The following is a 15,551-nucleotide window of genomic DNA, read 5'->3' as shown; positions in this document are numbered from 1 at the left end:
TGGTCCCCTGAGCCTGGCAGGAGCAATTTGAGTGCAGAGTGATTTCTGAGCACTGCATGGTGTGCCCCCCCCCCAAAAAAAACAACAAATAATAGGGCTGGAGCAGTAGCACAGTGGGGTGTTTGCCTTGTGTGTAGTCAACCAGGGTTCGATCCCCAACATCCCATAGGGTCCCCCAAACATGCCAGGTGTGATTCCTGAAGAGCCAGCAATAACCCGAGCACTGCCGGTTATTATAAAAGAAATGCTGAGCAACTGGTATTTAGTGATTGTGTGTGAAAGGGGCTAAGGAGACTCAAAGGCCCTAGTGAGTGCTTGCCCCTGCCACAAGACCCCCCAGGCACCACTGGAAATGGTCCCCAACATAGAAGATAGTAAACATCAAGGGGCTGGAGCAAGCCCGCAAGCTGACACCCACCTGCCGGAGAGGTGGCCCTGAGCATGCCAAGTTCCCATCAAAGTTGGTGGGAAAAGGCAACAAGACCGCCCCCCCACTCCATCAGGCTCTGCTGCCTCACCGCCCACCCCCCCCCCCCCCCCAGCTCCTGGGAGGTTTCCCAGGTAAGGGCAAGGATGTGGTTCTAGAAGCCACAGGCCAATTCTGCTCTGCCGAGGTCTAAGTCCTGCTAAGGGCCTGCTCAGAGGTGGATGCATTTCGCTGAGGTGCTAACCCGAGGAAAACATGGGGGTTCCGGTCTCTATTGTGCTCCTGCCACAGAGCACCAGGTGTGTCTCGGGGCAAGCAACGTCGGAGGGGTCGTCCTGTCACACAGAAGAGACATGGCCCATGGTGGCTTGGGTTCCTGGCAGGGTGCAGGACAAAGGTCGTGCTGATCTTACCCAGGACAGAGTGTATGCGGGGTGACAGCTGGCAGGGGTATGTGGGAGGGAAGGCCGGTACTCCAAGGCGGGCCTTGGAGCTGCAGCTGTGGAGACGAGCATGCACGAGAGCTCCAGTGCTCTCTGCTAAGTGCTCCTTCCTGAAAAGGACCTGTGTGCTGGCTCGAAATGAGGTGTCCTCGCCGGAGTAAAGAGAACTCGGTGCCCAGTGCTGAAGTACAAATTTAATAAAGCCTCTGGTCATGGTTCTAGCCATAAGTTACCTAAGAGAAACCAGAGGACCCACTTTTCTAGAGCCTTCAAGAGCTATCAGGGTGTCCACAAACACCACCTATAAAAGTAGAGATTCAGTGTTTCTGATAGTGCAATATTTCCAGCTGTCAGCGAGCGTTTTCAGAGATGGGACAGAGCAGCCGTTCTTGCCAGGAAAAACCCGCGCTCACACTATCTCCCGCTGGGACAGCTGCCCAGGCCCAGGTCTCTGTAGATCCCGCTCAGAGCCTAGATGTCTTCAGAGATCTTTGAGGTTCAGGAGAGCCCCAGCACCCACAGATTCAATTCTACCAGTGAGGCTGAGCTCGGGACCTTCGATTCCTGCCTTCAGATCCAGGTGATCTTGCCATCAAGAGACAGACATGCTCAGCTCTGGGCAAATGCAGTCTGACAGGGACTGGCAGGACCCGGCAGGCACTGACGCCAATGGGGAGGGTGGGTCTTCTCGGAGGTGTGCAGCGTGGCAGGGAGCCCCACAGAGCAGGTGGCCACTGGTTTCGCCCTCGGTGGAGATGTGCAGGGCTGAGAGGCAGTGTCAGACCAAAGCCTCTTCTCAAGTTCTCCTGACAGAGGGGCAGCCTAGGGGCCCCACAATTGCAAACTTGGGAGCACCCGCCAATAGGCATCCTCAGCCTCGGAGACTGCACGGGCACTGGGGTTCTGGGAACTGGACACTGTGGGGGAAGGGAGGGGAGTCACTGCCTGGCTGGGCCCGGACCCACCCATGGTCCGCCTTTGTTCCCTACAAGAGAAGGCGGGCAGGCGAGCAGGAAGATGGGTGTCCCCGTCCCTCGAGAATCCACAGACTGAGCCGATGGAGCTGCTCTGAAGACCGGAGGGGCCAGCCCCTACTCAGGACAAGCTTATGAGGGCAAAGAGGCCGTAATTGGGCCTCCCTGGGGCAGCCACTGAGGCAGGCAGGAAGGGGACCACGGCCAGGGTGGGGACGGAGGGCCCCCAGAGGGTGCCTGTGCTCCGTGGCCTCCCTGCGGCACCTGGCCGCAGACGAAGGCTGACACCATGTTGGGTGCATAGAGGCTTGGCGAGGCCTTACCTGAGAAAAGTGTTCGAACACACAGACACACTCACACACACACACACCCTTCGTTCCACAAGGCAGGAGATAGTCTGGGGACCGACCCGTTGGGAAGAGCAAGTCCCTGGCTATCCCATGGGCCTGGTGCTGGCAAGCCTGGAGGTTTATTTCCCTCGTGTCCTACCACATGTGTGCATGTGTGTGTGCTGCCTGCGGAGAGTGGCCGGGGTGGGGTGCCCAGGGCTTGTGAGGCCACAGGGGAGGCTATGGCTATAGAGGGGCTGGGCTAGGCACCAGGCCCATCGGCCGTACGCTCGGGAAGCCGGGGGCCGGGAGTATGCCAGGCTGTGTCGTGCTGTGCCAGGCCAGACTGGGCGGCTAGGAGAGCTCGAAGCCGGTGTTCATGCTGATGGCGTAGCGCAGCTTCTCCCGCAGGACGCTCTTCTTGCTATAGTTGGGCAGCTTGAGCAGGTTGAAGCAGGTGGACGAGGTGGGCAGCCGGCCTCCGGGCTCCCGCTTGCGGATAGTGAAGAAGCCGCGGAGGACACTGCCCAGGGTGTCGCCAGTGTCCTGCAAACACACATATGGGAACCTGTCAGGGTGCAGGGCCTTCTGTGGGCACTGCTGTGCTGGGGACAGTGAGCGTCCTGGATGACGGGAGCCCTGATTTAATCCCTGTTTGGGATGTGCTGTCATGGCCCCAGCAGCTGAGCCTGGCTGGGTGCGGCTCCCTTTCCAGAGGGCACAGTGGGCTGCCACTGAGTGCAGGGGGAAGCACAGTGGCCCAGGATCCCCGGTAGAGGTACCTGGTCGTCGGACACTTCCACGCAGCGGATGGAGAAAGGAGGCTTGAGGTAGGCGAAGCCCAGGAGTGGGGGCCTGGAGCAGCTGGTGACGAACTGCAAAAAAGGAGGTTAGGGTGGCCAGGCACCCACAGGTCCAGCACCACACAGCAGGGTCAGAAGTGTTGAAAAGCAGAAACTAGGGTGAGGCTGACAAGCTGCCCCCACCCTCCAAGGTCTGTCTCAGCTGAATGACAAACAGGCCATGCCAGGAGCCCCAGGGAAGAGGCACCAATGAAGGATGATCCTCTTTACTTCTTTTTTTAGTTTGTGTCAAACTCGGAGGCACTCAGGGGTCCCTCCTGTCTCTGTACTCAGTAATCGCTCCTGGCAGGCATGGGGGACCTGCCGGGATGCCGGGATTCGAACCACCATCTGTCCTGGATTGGCTACGTGCAAGGCAAACGCCCTACCACTGCACTATCCCTCTGGCCCAAGGAAGATCCTCCTTAATTAAGACCCGGGCTGGCCTTCGGGATTCCGTGCATGCCTGAGACCGAAGTTGGGGGTGGTGGCGGTGGTGTCCCGTACCTTCAGGAACATGGCTCTCTCTTCGGGTGTGAAGTCGGAGGCCAGGATGTCCCAGAGCCAGATGATGACCCTGTGGCTTCCGTGGAAGCCGCCATAGTACACCGTGTGCTTCCTGCCAAGAGGCCAGACGGTGCCTTAGCCCCGTCCGCTGCTCTTACCTGCACAAGCAGGCAGACTGGGGGACCTGGGGCACAGCTGGCACCATAGGTCGCCTCCAGCTAGCTCCTGCCTGTAGAATGGCCTCTCCGGGCCAGGCTGAGTGGTCGAGAGGGCAACTCGAAGACTCAGCTGCCCCCAAACACCCCAACTCGGGCCTTACTTCAGATCCTCCAGGTCGATTTCTGCGTTGTCGCCTGAGATGAGCCGCTGGAGCTCAGGTGTGGAGAACATGCGGGTCCACTCGGGCCTGATGAGGGAGCGGAAGCCGCCGATGAGCGCAGCCGTCTGGCTCTTGATCTGCGTGTGCATCCGAAAGTGGGCCATCAGGTGGATGTAGCTAATCCTGTGGCCAAGAGAGGGAGAGGCAGGCTCGAGCGTGAGGGCAGGCTGTGGCAGAAGGCTGGCCAAAAGCGTCGAGTGTGAGGGGGGGGGCGGGGACCGTGGGCTCTCCTCTCCAGCCAGCACGTCCCCGTGGCAAGGGTCAGTGGAGACATGGTAAAGATGGGCCACTCTTAGCGCAAAGGCCATTTTCCGACTTTAAAGCCGCAGTGTGGGAGATAAACCAACAGGACATGATCCACTTCTCCAACCAGTTTCAAAGCTCAGGAAACTGGGTATCCCTGTCCCCAACTTCCTGTTTATCCCACCCACACTCGAGAGGGGTCTGAGGTTTGGAACAAAAGTATTGCCTGGGGGAAGAGGAGGCAGACAAAGGAGCAAGACAAAGGATCATGGAGGGCAGCAGGAAAGAGGCTGCAAGACAAAGCTTAGCTTAGAAGTCAAGTGGAGAAATGCACATGGCGGTGAGGGCCCTGTAATCAAACTGGCTCTCCTGAAACTTCATCTGAGCTTGTGAACTTCTACACCGTTATCCTTCGCCTTCTGACGGGCTGGCCTAGTGGGGTACAGAAACTGTAGCGCTCAGAGGAAGGCCTCACCCCCAATACTAGGACTTGGTTTTTGGGTCATACCCAGAAGTGCTCAGGGGTTTCTCCTGGCTCTACGCTCAGAAATTGCTCCTGGCAGGCACGGGGGACCACACGGGATGCCAGGATTTGAACCAACGACCTTCTGCACGCAAAGCAAATGCTTTACCTCCATGCTATCTCTCTAGCTTCGGACTTGGTATTTTAAATTAATACAACAAAAACTAGCCTCCTGGTAACACTCGGACCAAACTCTTGCCAGCTTGGACCAGATAAATCAATGGCCCAGGAGGAGTCACCCTGCATTGTGTCTGAAGCCAGTTCAGCTGCATTTCATTAAGGGCCACTGGGAACATCAGCAGCACCAACAGTGCACCAAGCAGAGGGTCATCCAGGCTGGGCCAGGCCCTCATCTACGATGGCGTCACAGTAAAAAGCTTTTGAACCAATGAAAACACATTCCAACAGGGTTCTGGAGGAGCCATGGACGTAGAGACACAAGAGTCTCGAGTCTATCCCAGGAACAGCTTCCCAAATCCCAAACAAATCTGTTTACCCCAGGAAGCTCAGTTACTTATATCATCAAAATACCACTATTTCTGGGACCAGAGCAAGAGCACAGCGGGGAGGACATTTGCCTTGCATGTGGCCGGTCTGGGTTCGATCCCTGGCATCCCATAGGGTGCCCCCAGCACTGCCAGAAGTAATACCTGAGCACAGACCCAGGAGTAACCCCTGAGCACTGGCAGGTATGGCCCCCAAATCAAACCAACCAACCAAAGAAAACCCCAGGGACCCAGGGAGCATCTCACTGCCCTCGAATGCCAGGATGTGCTGTCCCCCGGAGGGAAGGGCCAGGAGCAGCCCGTGGGCTGTGGCTGACAACCAAGTCTGTTTGATGGCTTTGCCCAGGGAAGGCTTCAAGGCAGGCCAAGTCTCTCCCTCCTGTACAGGCTGCGCCCATTGCCTTCCTCTGGCAGCAACCATCCAGCCCAAAGCCCTGGCATCACCATCGCAGCTGTCAAACGAGTCCCCTGAGTCAAGAGGCGAAGTTGGTCCCTTTCAGCCAAGGTGAAGAGAGGAGGATCCGTGCTGAGGATTCTCACATGTCCACAGGCCATGGCAAGGGCCCCGAGGTGCACCTGAGCCTAACGACCAACTACCTGGAGCAATGGGACACAGGGGCTTTCACTTGCTTTCACTTGAGTGATGCCCCGCTGGCGGGCAGAAGACCCAAGGGTGAAAGAAGGGACTAACAGCCTCCCCGCCTAGTGGTGGGAATGGGGCCAGGGGAAGGTGGTACTCTCTTCCTGAAGCTCTCAGAGGCTCCCCTCTGTGAACGGCTCCTAGTGCTGCTTGGAGAATGGTGCTCCCTATGACAGCCACACGCTCTCAGCCTGGAATGACCCGCTGGGTCCTCTGGGTTCAGGGCTGCGTGTCTGGACAATTCTGACACCATCTGTCTGCTGTCCTGACCTTAGAAGAGCTGACAGCAGAGAAGAAACTGTCCTCTCTATTCTGCAAATCTCTGCCTAAGAACTGAAGCAGGTGGATTCCATTGGAGGCTCCCGGTCTCTTCCGGCTTCCATCTGCCTCAGTAAGTCCTCAAAGGAAGCCGGGAGAGCCAGAGGCGAGGCTTCTTGGGGCAGCCTTAAAGCACACCGCTCTACTCACTTGTTTTCATTCGTGACAGGAATGGTCTTCCCTCCGGGGACCAGTTCGTGGCACACAAGCTAGGGGAGAAGAAGGGGGGCAGGTTAGCCCAGGGAAATCTGTGATCACCACCACGAAGGGTTCCCAGACCTAAACTCCTCACAGAGCTCCAGATCACCCAAGTGGGGGAAGCGATGCTGAGGTCAGTGCACTCAGCCCTCACACAGGGGTGCCTGGGTGCTCTGGGGCGAGGCAGGCTCCCATGGTGCCTCTCAGAGCATCTAGTGACACGGTGTGCAACAGTGTCAAGGGCTGACAGAGGTGCAGGGAGGCGTCTGTGAGGAGGTCCTGGCACCGGCCCAGCAGGTGGGCCCACATCTGGCTCCTCCAGCGGCCCCTCTGCCGACCCCGACTAAGGCCTGGCGTGGGTGGGGCACCTAAGGGCCCGGAGCAGCCCAGAGCAATGCTGAGACAGTCTGGGTCGGGGAAAAGCCAACGCTGCAGGGCCCCGTCTGTGTTTCACGCTCTGCTCTTGAGGACGAGATCAGGCACGGTCAGTCACCGTCCTCGTGAGGGGCCTTCCTCCGTTGAAGCAGTTTGCCCTTGCTGTGAGAGCGCTCAAAACAGGGCACAGCTTCCCGGGAACTGGCCCCGTGGGGCAGCAGTGAGGAACGGAAGGGTCTGGGTGGTGTGGGTGAGGGGCACAGCCGGACCCACCTGGCCCATGACATCCTCATCGTAGGACAGCGTCAACCCCAGGTCAGCGATGTCCCCGTCGTAGCGCTGAGGTGACAGAGAAGGGCTTGGTGTTAGGCAGGCTGTGCTCTGCCCCTGGGGACCTGGCTCTGGTACGCTGGCGAGGGGCTGCAGGGACCCCAGAGGCCTTGTGAAGCCCCCCTCCGCAGCCCCAAGTACGCCAACCTTGATGGAAGTGAGGTTCTTGTAGAACTCCGAGTCCAGAGAGGGAAGCTCGTCCACAGAACTGTAGAAGACGCTGTGGTGGTGGCCGAGCAGCTGGCTCAGAAAGAAAGAGGCGAAGGGCACATCCACCACGATGCCCTGTATGGGGGAGACAGGGCAGTGTGGGGAGCTGCCTTCTGGGACCTGGGACTGGCTCTGGCCCCACTGAGGCCACCTCGGCTGCAGAGGCCTCCCTGCCTCTTCCTTCCCCCAGAAACCCAGGTCCTAAACGGACTCTGGACAGCAACACTCTGACTCCATGCTTCTAGGGCTTCACCCAACTTTGGAGAAGCTCAGCCTGTGAGAGAGGGTCCAGCCCAGCCACTCGAAGGAGCAGGCCAGACTCTGGCGTAGGAGGAAGGGGCAGGAATGGCAGGGCAGAGAGAGAGAGAACCCACGCAGGGTGCCAGAGCTCATGCCCACTGGGGCTCGATGCCTGCCTTCCTTTCCTGGATGTGACCTGTCACCATGGCAGGCAAACACAGCTGGTCCCGAGCACATCCGTGAACACAGAGTCTGCTGTGCATCGAACAAGGACTCCTACACCCCATGAGGGCAGGCCTACCTCGTACACGGCTTTGCCCAGCATCTTGCCCACAAACTCGAAAAGCTGCAAGTAATTCTCGTGGATGTAGGAGGTGGGTGAAGGGTAGAGTCGCTCATCACCACTGGTGGTCTGCAAGGCAAGAGGCCAGGTTGGGGCTAAAGGCCTTGCTCCACAGAGCAAGTCCCCGCGCTCCCGTCTCCCAGCTCGAGGTGGGGCGAGACCCTTCACCCCAGACCTTGAAGAGGTTGAGTGCCGGGTCGAACACACGCTTGATGATCTCTTCCAGGAACTCCTTGAAGACGCCGTCCTGGTCGATGCCGGCCTCGTCCACGCCAAGGTCGTTGACGAATTTCACGCGGATCACACCCTTCATGGTGTGCTGGGAGAGCTGCCGCAGCTGCTCGTAGCCATCCTGCGGGCAGGGCGCAGCATCAGGGGCCCAGCCGCCGTCGTGGGCTCTCCGGCTCCCTCCAGAGCGTCCCCCTTAGCCCGCCCCAGCCTGACCGGTGTCTGGGTGCAGGAGAAAGAACCCTTCTTGCATGCCCCTAAGAGAGAACTTGGCTCTCCGGGTCAGATCTCGGCTGTGGGTGTGGCTCCATGCAGAGCACTTGCCTTGTATTGTGCAGAACCCTGGGTTTAGGGCAGCAGAAACCAAAGGAGGGACAAGGCCCGGGAAGACAGTTTGAAGGGCTGGAGCCCAGGCCTTGTTCATGCGGGGCCCCCAAGGGGTACTCTCTGGCACCGCAGAGCCCCACAGCACTACTGGTACAGGCCCCCTGAAGAAGAGGTAGGATCTCATCCCCTCTACTTTAGTGCTAAGACTACCTTTAAGTTTATGATTAAAATCGAAGTCAGTCAGGGGCCGGAGTGATCGAACAGTGGGGAGGACATTTGCCTTGTATGCAGCCAACCTGGGTTCGATCTCCTACATCCCATACGGTTCCTGCCTGGAGTGATTTCTGAGCAAGAGCCAGGAAGAACCCCTGAGCACTGCTGGGTGTGACCCAAAATAGAAGAAATACACAATACAAAGGTACTTCCTGAATGCCCTGGTGGTACTGGGCATTGCCAGGCTGCACGAGTCTGATAAGGGCCACCCATGCACGTGCTCAGCGCACAGCTGGAACATTGGCAGGCACAGTCCTCGTTGCTGTCAGTCAGCTTGCTGTCCCATCAGCTGCCTCTCGGAACATGACAGGCCTGCTCAGCACTGTGCCCCACTGCCCTGGGGTTGCTGACATCATGGGGGGGTGCTATGCCTGTGCTCCAAGGAGGTCAGGGGCACTGACATAAGGAGAGGGGACACAGCACAGCTCTGCCACTGCCTCTGAGTGCCCCTGACAAAGGCTTCAGCTATGCTTGCCAAAGAGTTGGATCCCAGGTCTGAAGGGCTGCAGTCCTGGCCCCAACACCCCAACAACAGCAGCATCACCTTCCATCCAAACCCACATGCAAGACTGGTGCCCTCACCACTGTACTCCCTTTCAATCACCCCCATTATTTTGTTTGTTTGTTATTTTGGGCCATACCCAGTGGCACTCAAGAGTTATTCCTGGGGCCTGGCGGTGGCGCTAAAGGTAAGGTGTCTGCCTTGCCTGCGCTAGCCTTGGACGGACTGCGGTTCGATCCCCCGGTGTCCCATATGGTCCCCCAAGCCAGGAGCAACTTCTGAGCACATAGCCAGGAGTAACCCCTGAGCGTTACTGGGTGTGGCCCAAAAACAAAACAAAAAAAAAAAAAAAAAAAAAAAAAGGGGCCGGGCGGTGGCGCTGGAGGTAAGGTGCCTGCCTTGCCTGCGCTAGCCTAGGACGGACCTCGGTTCGATCCCCCGGAATCCCATATGGTCCCCCAAGAAGCCAGGAGCAACTTCTGAGTGCATAGCCAGGAGTAACCCCTGAGCGTCACAGGGTGTGGCCCAAAAACCAAAAAAAAAAAAAAAAAAAAAAAAAAAAAAAAAAAAAAAAAAAAAAAGAGTTATTCCTGGCTCTGTGCTCAGAAATCACTCCTGGTAGGCTCGGGGGACCATATGGGATGCTGGGGATTGAATCTGGGTCTGCTGCATACAAGGCAAATGCCTTACCGCTGTGCTATCACTCTACCTCCTATCACACCAATTTTTTTTTTGTTTTTTTTGGGCCACACCTGGTGACGCTCAGGGGTTACTCCTGGCTATGCGCTCAGAAATAGCGCCTGGCTTGGGGGGTACCATATGGGATGCTGGGGGATCAAACCGCAGTCTATCTAGGCCAGTGCACACAAGGCAGGGGCCTTAACTGCTAGTGCCTATACTCTGGCCCCAATCACCCCATTTTTATAAAGAAAAATAAGGGGGCCAAAGCGATAGTGCAGCAGTAGGGCATTTGGTTTGCACGAGGCTGATCCAGGACGAACCTTGGTTCAATCCCCAGCGTCCCCTATGGTCCCCTGAGTCTACCAGGAGTAATCCCTGAGCATCACCAGGTATGGTCCAAAACCCAAAATAAATAAATAAATAAAAATAAAGTCACATTCATTGGTGCCGGGCTGCAGGTGGAGCCTCTCCTTAGGCCTGTCACTTTAGCCCTGAGGGTCACTGGGGTCATTCTGCTGGTGTTTCGGGGGCCATTGGGGCTGTAGCTGGTAGTGCACAGGGAGGAGGGAGAGGCGAGCAGTGAGGGGAGCTGAATTCAGGGCCCCTCGAAGGCAAGGCAAGTGCTAATACTTGAGGGATGCTCCTGGCCCAGTGTGGACATTGGTCAACGGGAAGATTCCAGCACGTGGGGATCAGGGCCCTGTTCGGACCACATCTCGGTCGATTCTGGGAACTTCAGGACAGAGAGAGGCCGAGTCTTCTCTGGCCTGAGCGAAAGCCACATCACGTCGCCCACCAACTCGGGCCCTGGACACCACCCCCGATAAAGGTGCTCCCGGGACTCACCTCCAGCATCCGGGAGCGGCGGATGGTGATGTGCGTGACGTGGGGGGAGGCGGAGCTCGTCTCCACCAGCCCCAGCTTCTCCTTCTCCTTGATAACCATGTTTCGGAACAGGAGCACTCTCTGAAAGAGCCAAGGCAAGAGAGACCAGAGCAGGGTCAACCACAGGGCAGCCTCCACGGTGCCCTTGAGACACAGAAAAAGTGGTGAAATTCCTGTCATAGACGTGGCTAGAAGGGGTGTCCTGACTGGGGCCGCAGTTAGGACGTAGTGACTCAGGGGACAGCCAGTTCCCAGTGCCCCACCATGTGAGGGATTCAACTGAATGCTGAGAAGGCCAACGAAGACAGAAAGTTCCAGAAGGAGCAGCGTGGCTGCAGTTAGAATCTTGCAGAGGGGGCTGGAGCGAAAGCACAGCGGGTAGGGCGTTTGCCTTGCACGTGACTGACCCGGGTCTGATCCCTGCCATCCCATCTAGTCCCCAGAACCTGCCAGGAGAGACTTCTGAGGGCAGAGCCAGGAGTAACCCCTAGGTGCTGCCGGGTATGGACCCCCAAAAAAGAATCTTGCCAAAAACAATGTTGGGAAGAATTCCCCATCAAACCCTGGTAGCCAAGATAAGCTACACAGGCTATGGTGTAGAGCTTTTTTTTTTTTTGCTGTAAAGAAAATCAATACTGGATATTTAGAATATAGAAATCTTCGGAAGATAGTTTTTTTTTGTTTTTCTGTCAGAAACGTGCAGACGAATCCATGCTTCAAAGAAGCCCTGACCTTTCCGCCTGTCTCCCCTGTGCCACCTTTCCCTGAGTAACATCTCAGGCCTCGAACCCTGACAGGCTCCTGTATGTGTGTTTGCAGGACGCTGGCGACACCCTGAGGACACCCATTCCCCCAGGGCCACCTTGCTGGACCTCCAGAGCTGGACCCTGAGTCCCTCCTTGCAGGTGAGGAGGCAGGCCAGACCGAGGGTTGGGAAAGCGCTGGAGCTGTGCTTTCGTGTAGCCTGTGGGGGCCCAGGTGTGAATGTGGGGAGGGGGTAGCTCTGACCAGATCAGAAACTCAGAGAAGAACATCGAGAAGAACTTTTCTTTGTCTCTGGAGCACCACGCCTGGCGGTGCTCAGGGATTCCTCCTAGCTCTCTCTCTACTCAAAAATCGCTCCTGGTAGTGCTCCGGGAACCTGTGGGGTGCGGAGATTGAGCCTGGTTTGGCATTTAAGATAAAACAGAGATTACCACTTCGGGTGGCCACATCATATGAAACATAATCAAGATCAAACAGCCCAGGGGCACCATGCCATCGAAGGCAGCGAGTTGCGGAGGGAGGAGCAGAGACCCAGCAGTGGGACAGGAAGGGCCAGGCTCTGAGGGCCCCAGGATCCAGCTGCCTCGGGTGGGGGGTGGGGGCGCTGCCAGTCCAGGGGAGTGAGGGATGGGGTTTGGAGCCTGCAAGTCATGGGAGGGTGTTTTCTAGAAAACAGAATGTGATGAAGACAAATGAGAGTTGTCAGCGGATCTCAGAAAATTCGAGCTGCTTTTGTGCTTTTGTCTTATTTGTTTTTTTCCACGGAGAGCAGGATGGGGAAGGGAGGATTGGAGCATCACAAAGGTTCCCCAGGGCTGGAGCTGTCTGTCACCTATCCAAGGGCCCTCCCTCCCTCTGTGGGGGAGGGCATAAGACACAAAACATTAGATGCTGAGGTCAAGGTCAAAACTTCTATCAGAGAGCAGTGAAGAGTGTCTCTAAAAAGAGATTTCATTTAGAAACCTCATTTATGCTTATCTTTCAATATGTCTATTTTTGGGCCGGAGCCATCGCACAGTGGGGGAAGTTATGTGCTTTGCACATGGCCGACCTGGGTTTGATTCTTGGCATCCCATAGGGTCCCCTCAGCCTGCCAGGAGTGATTTCTGAGCATAGAACCAGGAATAACCCTGAGCATCTCTCGGTGTGGCCCCCAAACCAAAACATAAAAAAATGAGAAAAACTATTTTGTCAAAATAAACCTAAAACGAAATAGACATGGGAGCAGGAAGAAGGAACCCGGCTAGAGTCTGGGGGCCTTGTCCAAAGCTGCTGACCCTTGGGGAATCCCTGGAAGCTCTGACCTTGGCTCTGGCGCCTCCCTCAGGGCCTGGCCCAGCAGGGGGTCTGCACTTCCCACCCTGCCTGGGTCCTGGTTCCCAGCTCCTTGCCCACAACCTAGACTGCGGCGAGGACCTAGGGTGCTGCCTGTCTCTTCCTCTCTCCTGACCCGAGGCTGCTAGCTATAGGGGACAAGAGAGCCCCCATGCCCCCACTCCAAGTTACCCTCAGCAATGCTCCCAGGCCTGCCTCAGCACCTGCGGACCAGATCCCCAGCACATCGTCAGGGGTCCTTGAGTTTCAGGGGCTCCCGCCTCCCCCCATCTGGTGGCACCATCCTCCAAGGCCTCCAAAAAAACCTTCGCTGCACTGTCTTCCCACCAGCCTAGCCCAGAAGACCTTCAGCTTAGCCCACTGCCTCTGGCCAAGCCTCCACATCACAGGCAATGACTTCTAGGGTGTCCAAAACCCCCCAAAACCTTTGCTCCTGTCCTGGGCATCAAAGGCCAGTTGGATTCTACTTGGCTCTTCCCCAGGCCACCGCACTGTCTGCCTCCGCCTAAGCAGCCAGCCCCAGCCCCCATCCTAGCCCTTTCCCTGCCCTTCCCTCATACTCCCAGGTCTGGACCCCTTGTCGGAGTGTCCACCCCCTCCCTCCACCTACACTGCCAGTCCATGATCTCCCATCACCTCCGTTCCCCAGCACAAACAAGGATCCAGTCACTGTGTACGTATGAGACGTGGACACGCTCACGTCCTCTTCTCCAAGGGAAAGTCAGGTGCTGTGTGTGTGGGGGTCAGACTCATACATGGGGCCAGAGCCATAGCACAGCAGGGAAGGCAACTGCCTTGCATGCCACTGACCCGGGTTCGATCCCTGGCAGCCCCCATTTGGTTCTTAGAGCACTCTCGGGAGTGATCCTTGAGCATAGAGCCAGGAGTAACCCAAGTGCAAAAGGAACATGCCTGGCTCGGTGCGCCAAAGCTGTCTTACGTTTTTGTGAGGGATGACGTGAGGGATGTACTGCAGGATGAGCTGCGCCCTTTTGCGGTCCTTGTCAAGTTCTTGGAAGAGCACGCTGGGCTTGAGATCCCTGAAACACAAGGGCAGGGCGAGGGCTGCGGCCATTCCAATAGGGAACCTGCCTCTCAGCCAGCCTGCTGCCAGCTTCGGAAGGGAAGACCCGGATGGGCCAGGGCCACTCTTACGTGCACACAGTGGCTCTATGGCTGCCTTCCTGCTGCCAGTAGCACAGATGACACTCACTGGCCGGCACAGCCTGAACTACGCCATCTGGCACTGGCCAGAAAAGCCTGCCAGGCCTGGTCTGTGCCTCTGCTTACAGCCTCACCAGAGGCAGATCACATGTCATAGGTCACAGGTCATGATCTTAGGTTTAGTGATTGTCAAAGGATTTCTCCAACACCCCCTACTTTTTCCCCTGGCAGATAAAGTGCAATTATAGTTGGGCCAAAAGAAGGCTCAACTGGAGAGACAGCACAGCGGGGAGGGTGCTAGCCTGGCACGAAGCAGACCCAGGTTTGATCCCTGACATCCCACAGGGTCCCGGGAGCCTTTAGGAATGATTCCTGAGCACAGAGCAATGCTGGGTGTGGCCCCCAAATCAAAACCAACCAACCCAAAAGGCTTTTCTTTCTGGACAGAGCTAGAGCACTTGCCTGCTCAGGTTCTCACCTGGATTCTAGCCCTGGAGTGATCTCTGAGCACAGAGATAAACAGAGCTCGGAAGAAAGCCTTGGGCACTGCCAAGGTAGGAGCCCCCCAAACCAAACAAGGTGAAAGAAGGCATTTTCCTTTCCATCTCTGAGGGAGGTTGTTGCTAAATGGGCCCTGCTCAAGGCCCCTCTTGAGCTTGGGGACCCGCCAGGACAGACATTCTCCTTGGAGCCAGGCCAGGACGATGGGATGGGGAGGGAGTTCCTCGCTGCCTTGGGCATGGGAGCTGAGTGCAACCTGGCATCCCAGGGGCCTCTGCCACACCCCGCTCACTTGCGCAGCCAGTGGTCCTCAGGGGCGAAGCGCCTTCGGCAGTCCCGCTCATACAGCACCATCAGCCATCCGTGCACCGACTGGAACAGCTGCAGGGTCTCACCCTTGGCAGTCTCTGCAGGGTGGACGGTGGGAGGAGGGAAGGGTATCGGGTCAGACAGGAGCAGCCAGGAGGCAGCACTCCCCTGCCCCGTCTCCTCCTCCTGCTCCAACTCAGCCGGAGGATCTGGCCCCACACCCCTCAGGGCTTAGAGCTCTGCCAAGCTCTGCCAGCCCAGGTGGCTGTGCCCAGACATGCCTGTGCCCACCGCACCTGGGAAGGGGCAGCCAATGGACTTGCAGGTGGAAGAAGGGGCTTTGTACTGCACAAATGTGGGAAACATGGCAGTTGGGAGGCCCAATCGAAGTGAGGTGTGAGGCCTATTTCTGGAGTTAAGGCTGAAGATGAGGTGTATGTTAGCCCTGGCCCTGCATGGCCCAGGCTTCATCTTCAGGAAGAAAAGCTCAAAAAAGCCAAAAGGGGCCCGGAGAGATAGCACAGCGGTGTTTGCCTTGCAAGCAGCCGATCCAGGACCTAAGGTGGTTGGTTCGAATCCCGGTGTCCCATATGGTCCCCGTGCCTGCCAGGAGCTATTTCTGAGCAGACAGCCAGGAGTAACCCCTGAGCACCGCCGGGTGTGGCCCAAAAACCAAAAAAAAAAAAAAAAAAAAAAAAAAGCCAAAAGGGGGACTGGAGAGATAGTGTGGAGGTAGGGCATTTGCCTTGCACGC

General features: G+C 57.1%; 1 protein-coding gene and 1 long non-coding RNA gene across 2 annotated transcripts in view; both read right to left on the bottom strand.

Moving 5' to 3' along the window:
- Positions 1–1,555: 1,555 nt before the first annotated feature.
- UBE3B (ubiquitin protein ligase E3B) overlaps positions 1,556–15,551 on the bottom strand; it is a 35,197-nt gene continuing 21,201 nt past the window's right edge. Inside the window, exons 15-26 of the mRNA XM_049767753.1 lie at positions 14,781–14,895; positions 13,764–13,863; positions 10,685–10,804; positions 8,003–8,179; positions 7,786–7,896; positions 7,182–7,319; positions 6,978–7,043; positions 6,282–6,340; positions 3,842–4,024; positions 3,523–3,634; positions 2,956–3,048; positions 1,556–2,719 (exon numbers count right to left, since the gene is read on the bottom strand). Coding sequence (XP_049623710.1) covers positions 2,528–2,719; positions 2,956–3,048; positions 3,523–3,634; positions 3,842–4,024; positions 6,282–6,340; positions 6,978–7,043; positions 7,182–7,319; positions 7,786–7,896; positions 8,003–8,179; positions 10,685–10,804; positions 13,764–13,863; positions 14,781–14,895 — 1,466 coding nt within the window. The 3' untranslated portion in view covers positions 1,556–2,527. The remainder of the gene's footprint in view (positions 2,720–2,955; positions 3,049–3,522; positions 3,635–3,841; positions 4,025–6,281; positions 6,341–6,977; positions 7,044–7,181; positions 7,320–7,785; positions 7,897–8,002; positions 8,180–10,684; positions 10,805–13,763; positions 13,864–14,780; positions 14,896–15,551) is intronic.
- On the bottom strand, positions 4,635–5,277 carry LOC126000765 (uncharacterized). The gene is made up of 2 exons (XR_007492858.1): positions 4,848–5,277; positions 4,635–4,795 (listed from the first exon to the last, which is right to left on the bottom strand). It is a non-coding gene; the product is annotated as an uncharacterized LOC126000765 (long non-coding RNA).

Source organism: Suncus etruscus, chromosome 2, assembly GCF_024139225.1.
Source record: "Suncus etruscus isolate mSunEtr1 chromosome 2, mSunEtr1.pri.cur, whole genome shotgun sequence".
Taxonomy (NCBI): Eukaryota; Metazoa; Chordata; class Mammalia; order Eulipotyphla; family Soricidae; genus Suncus; species Suncus etruscus.
Note: the sequence above shows the minus strand (reverse complement) of the source record. Positions and strands in the feature narration are given on the sequence as shown.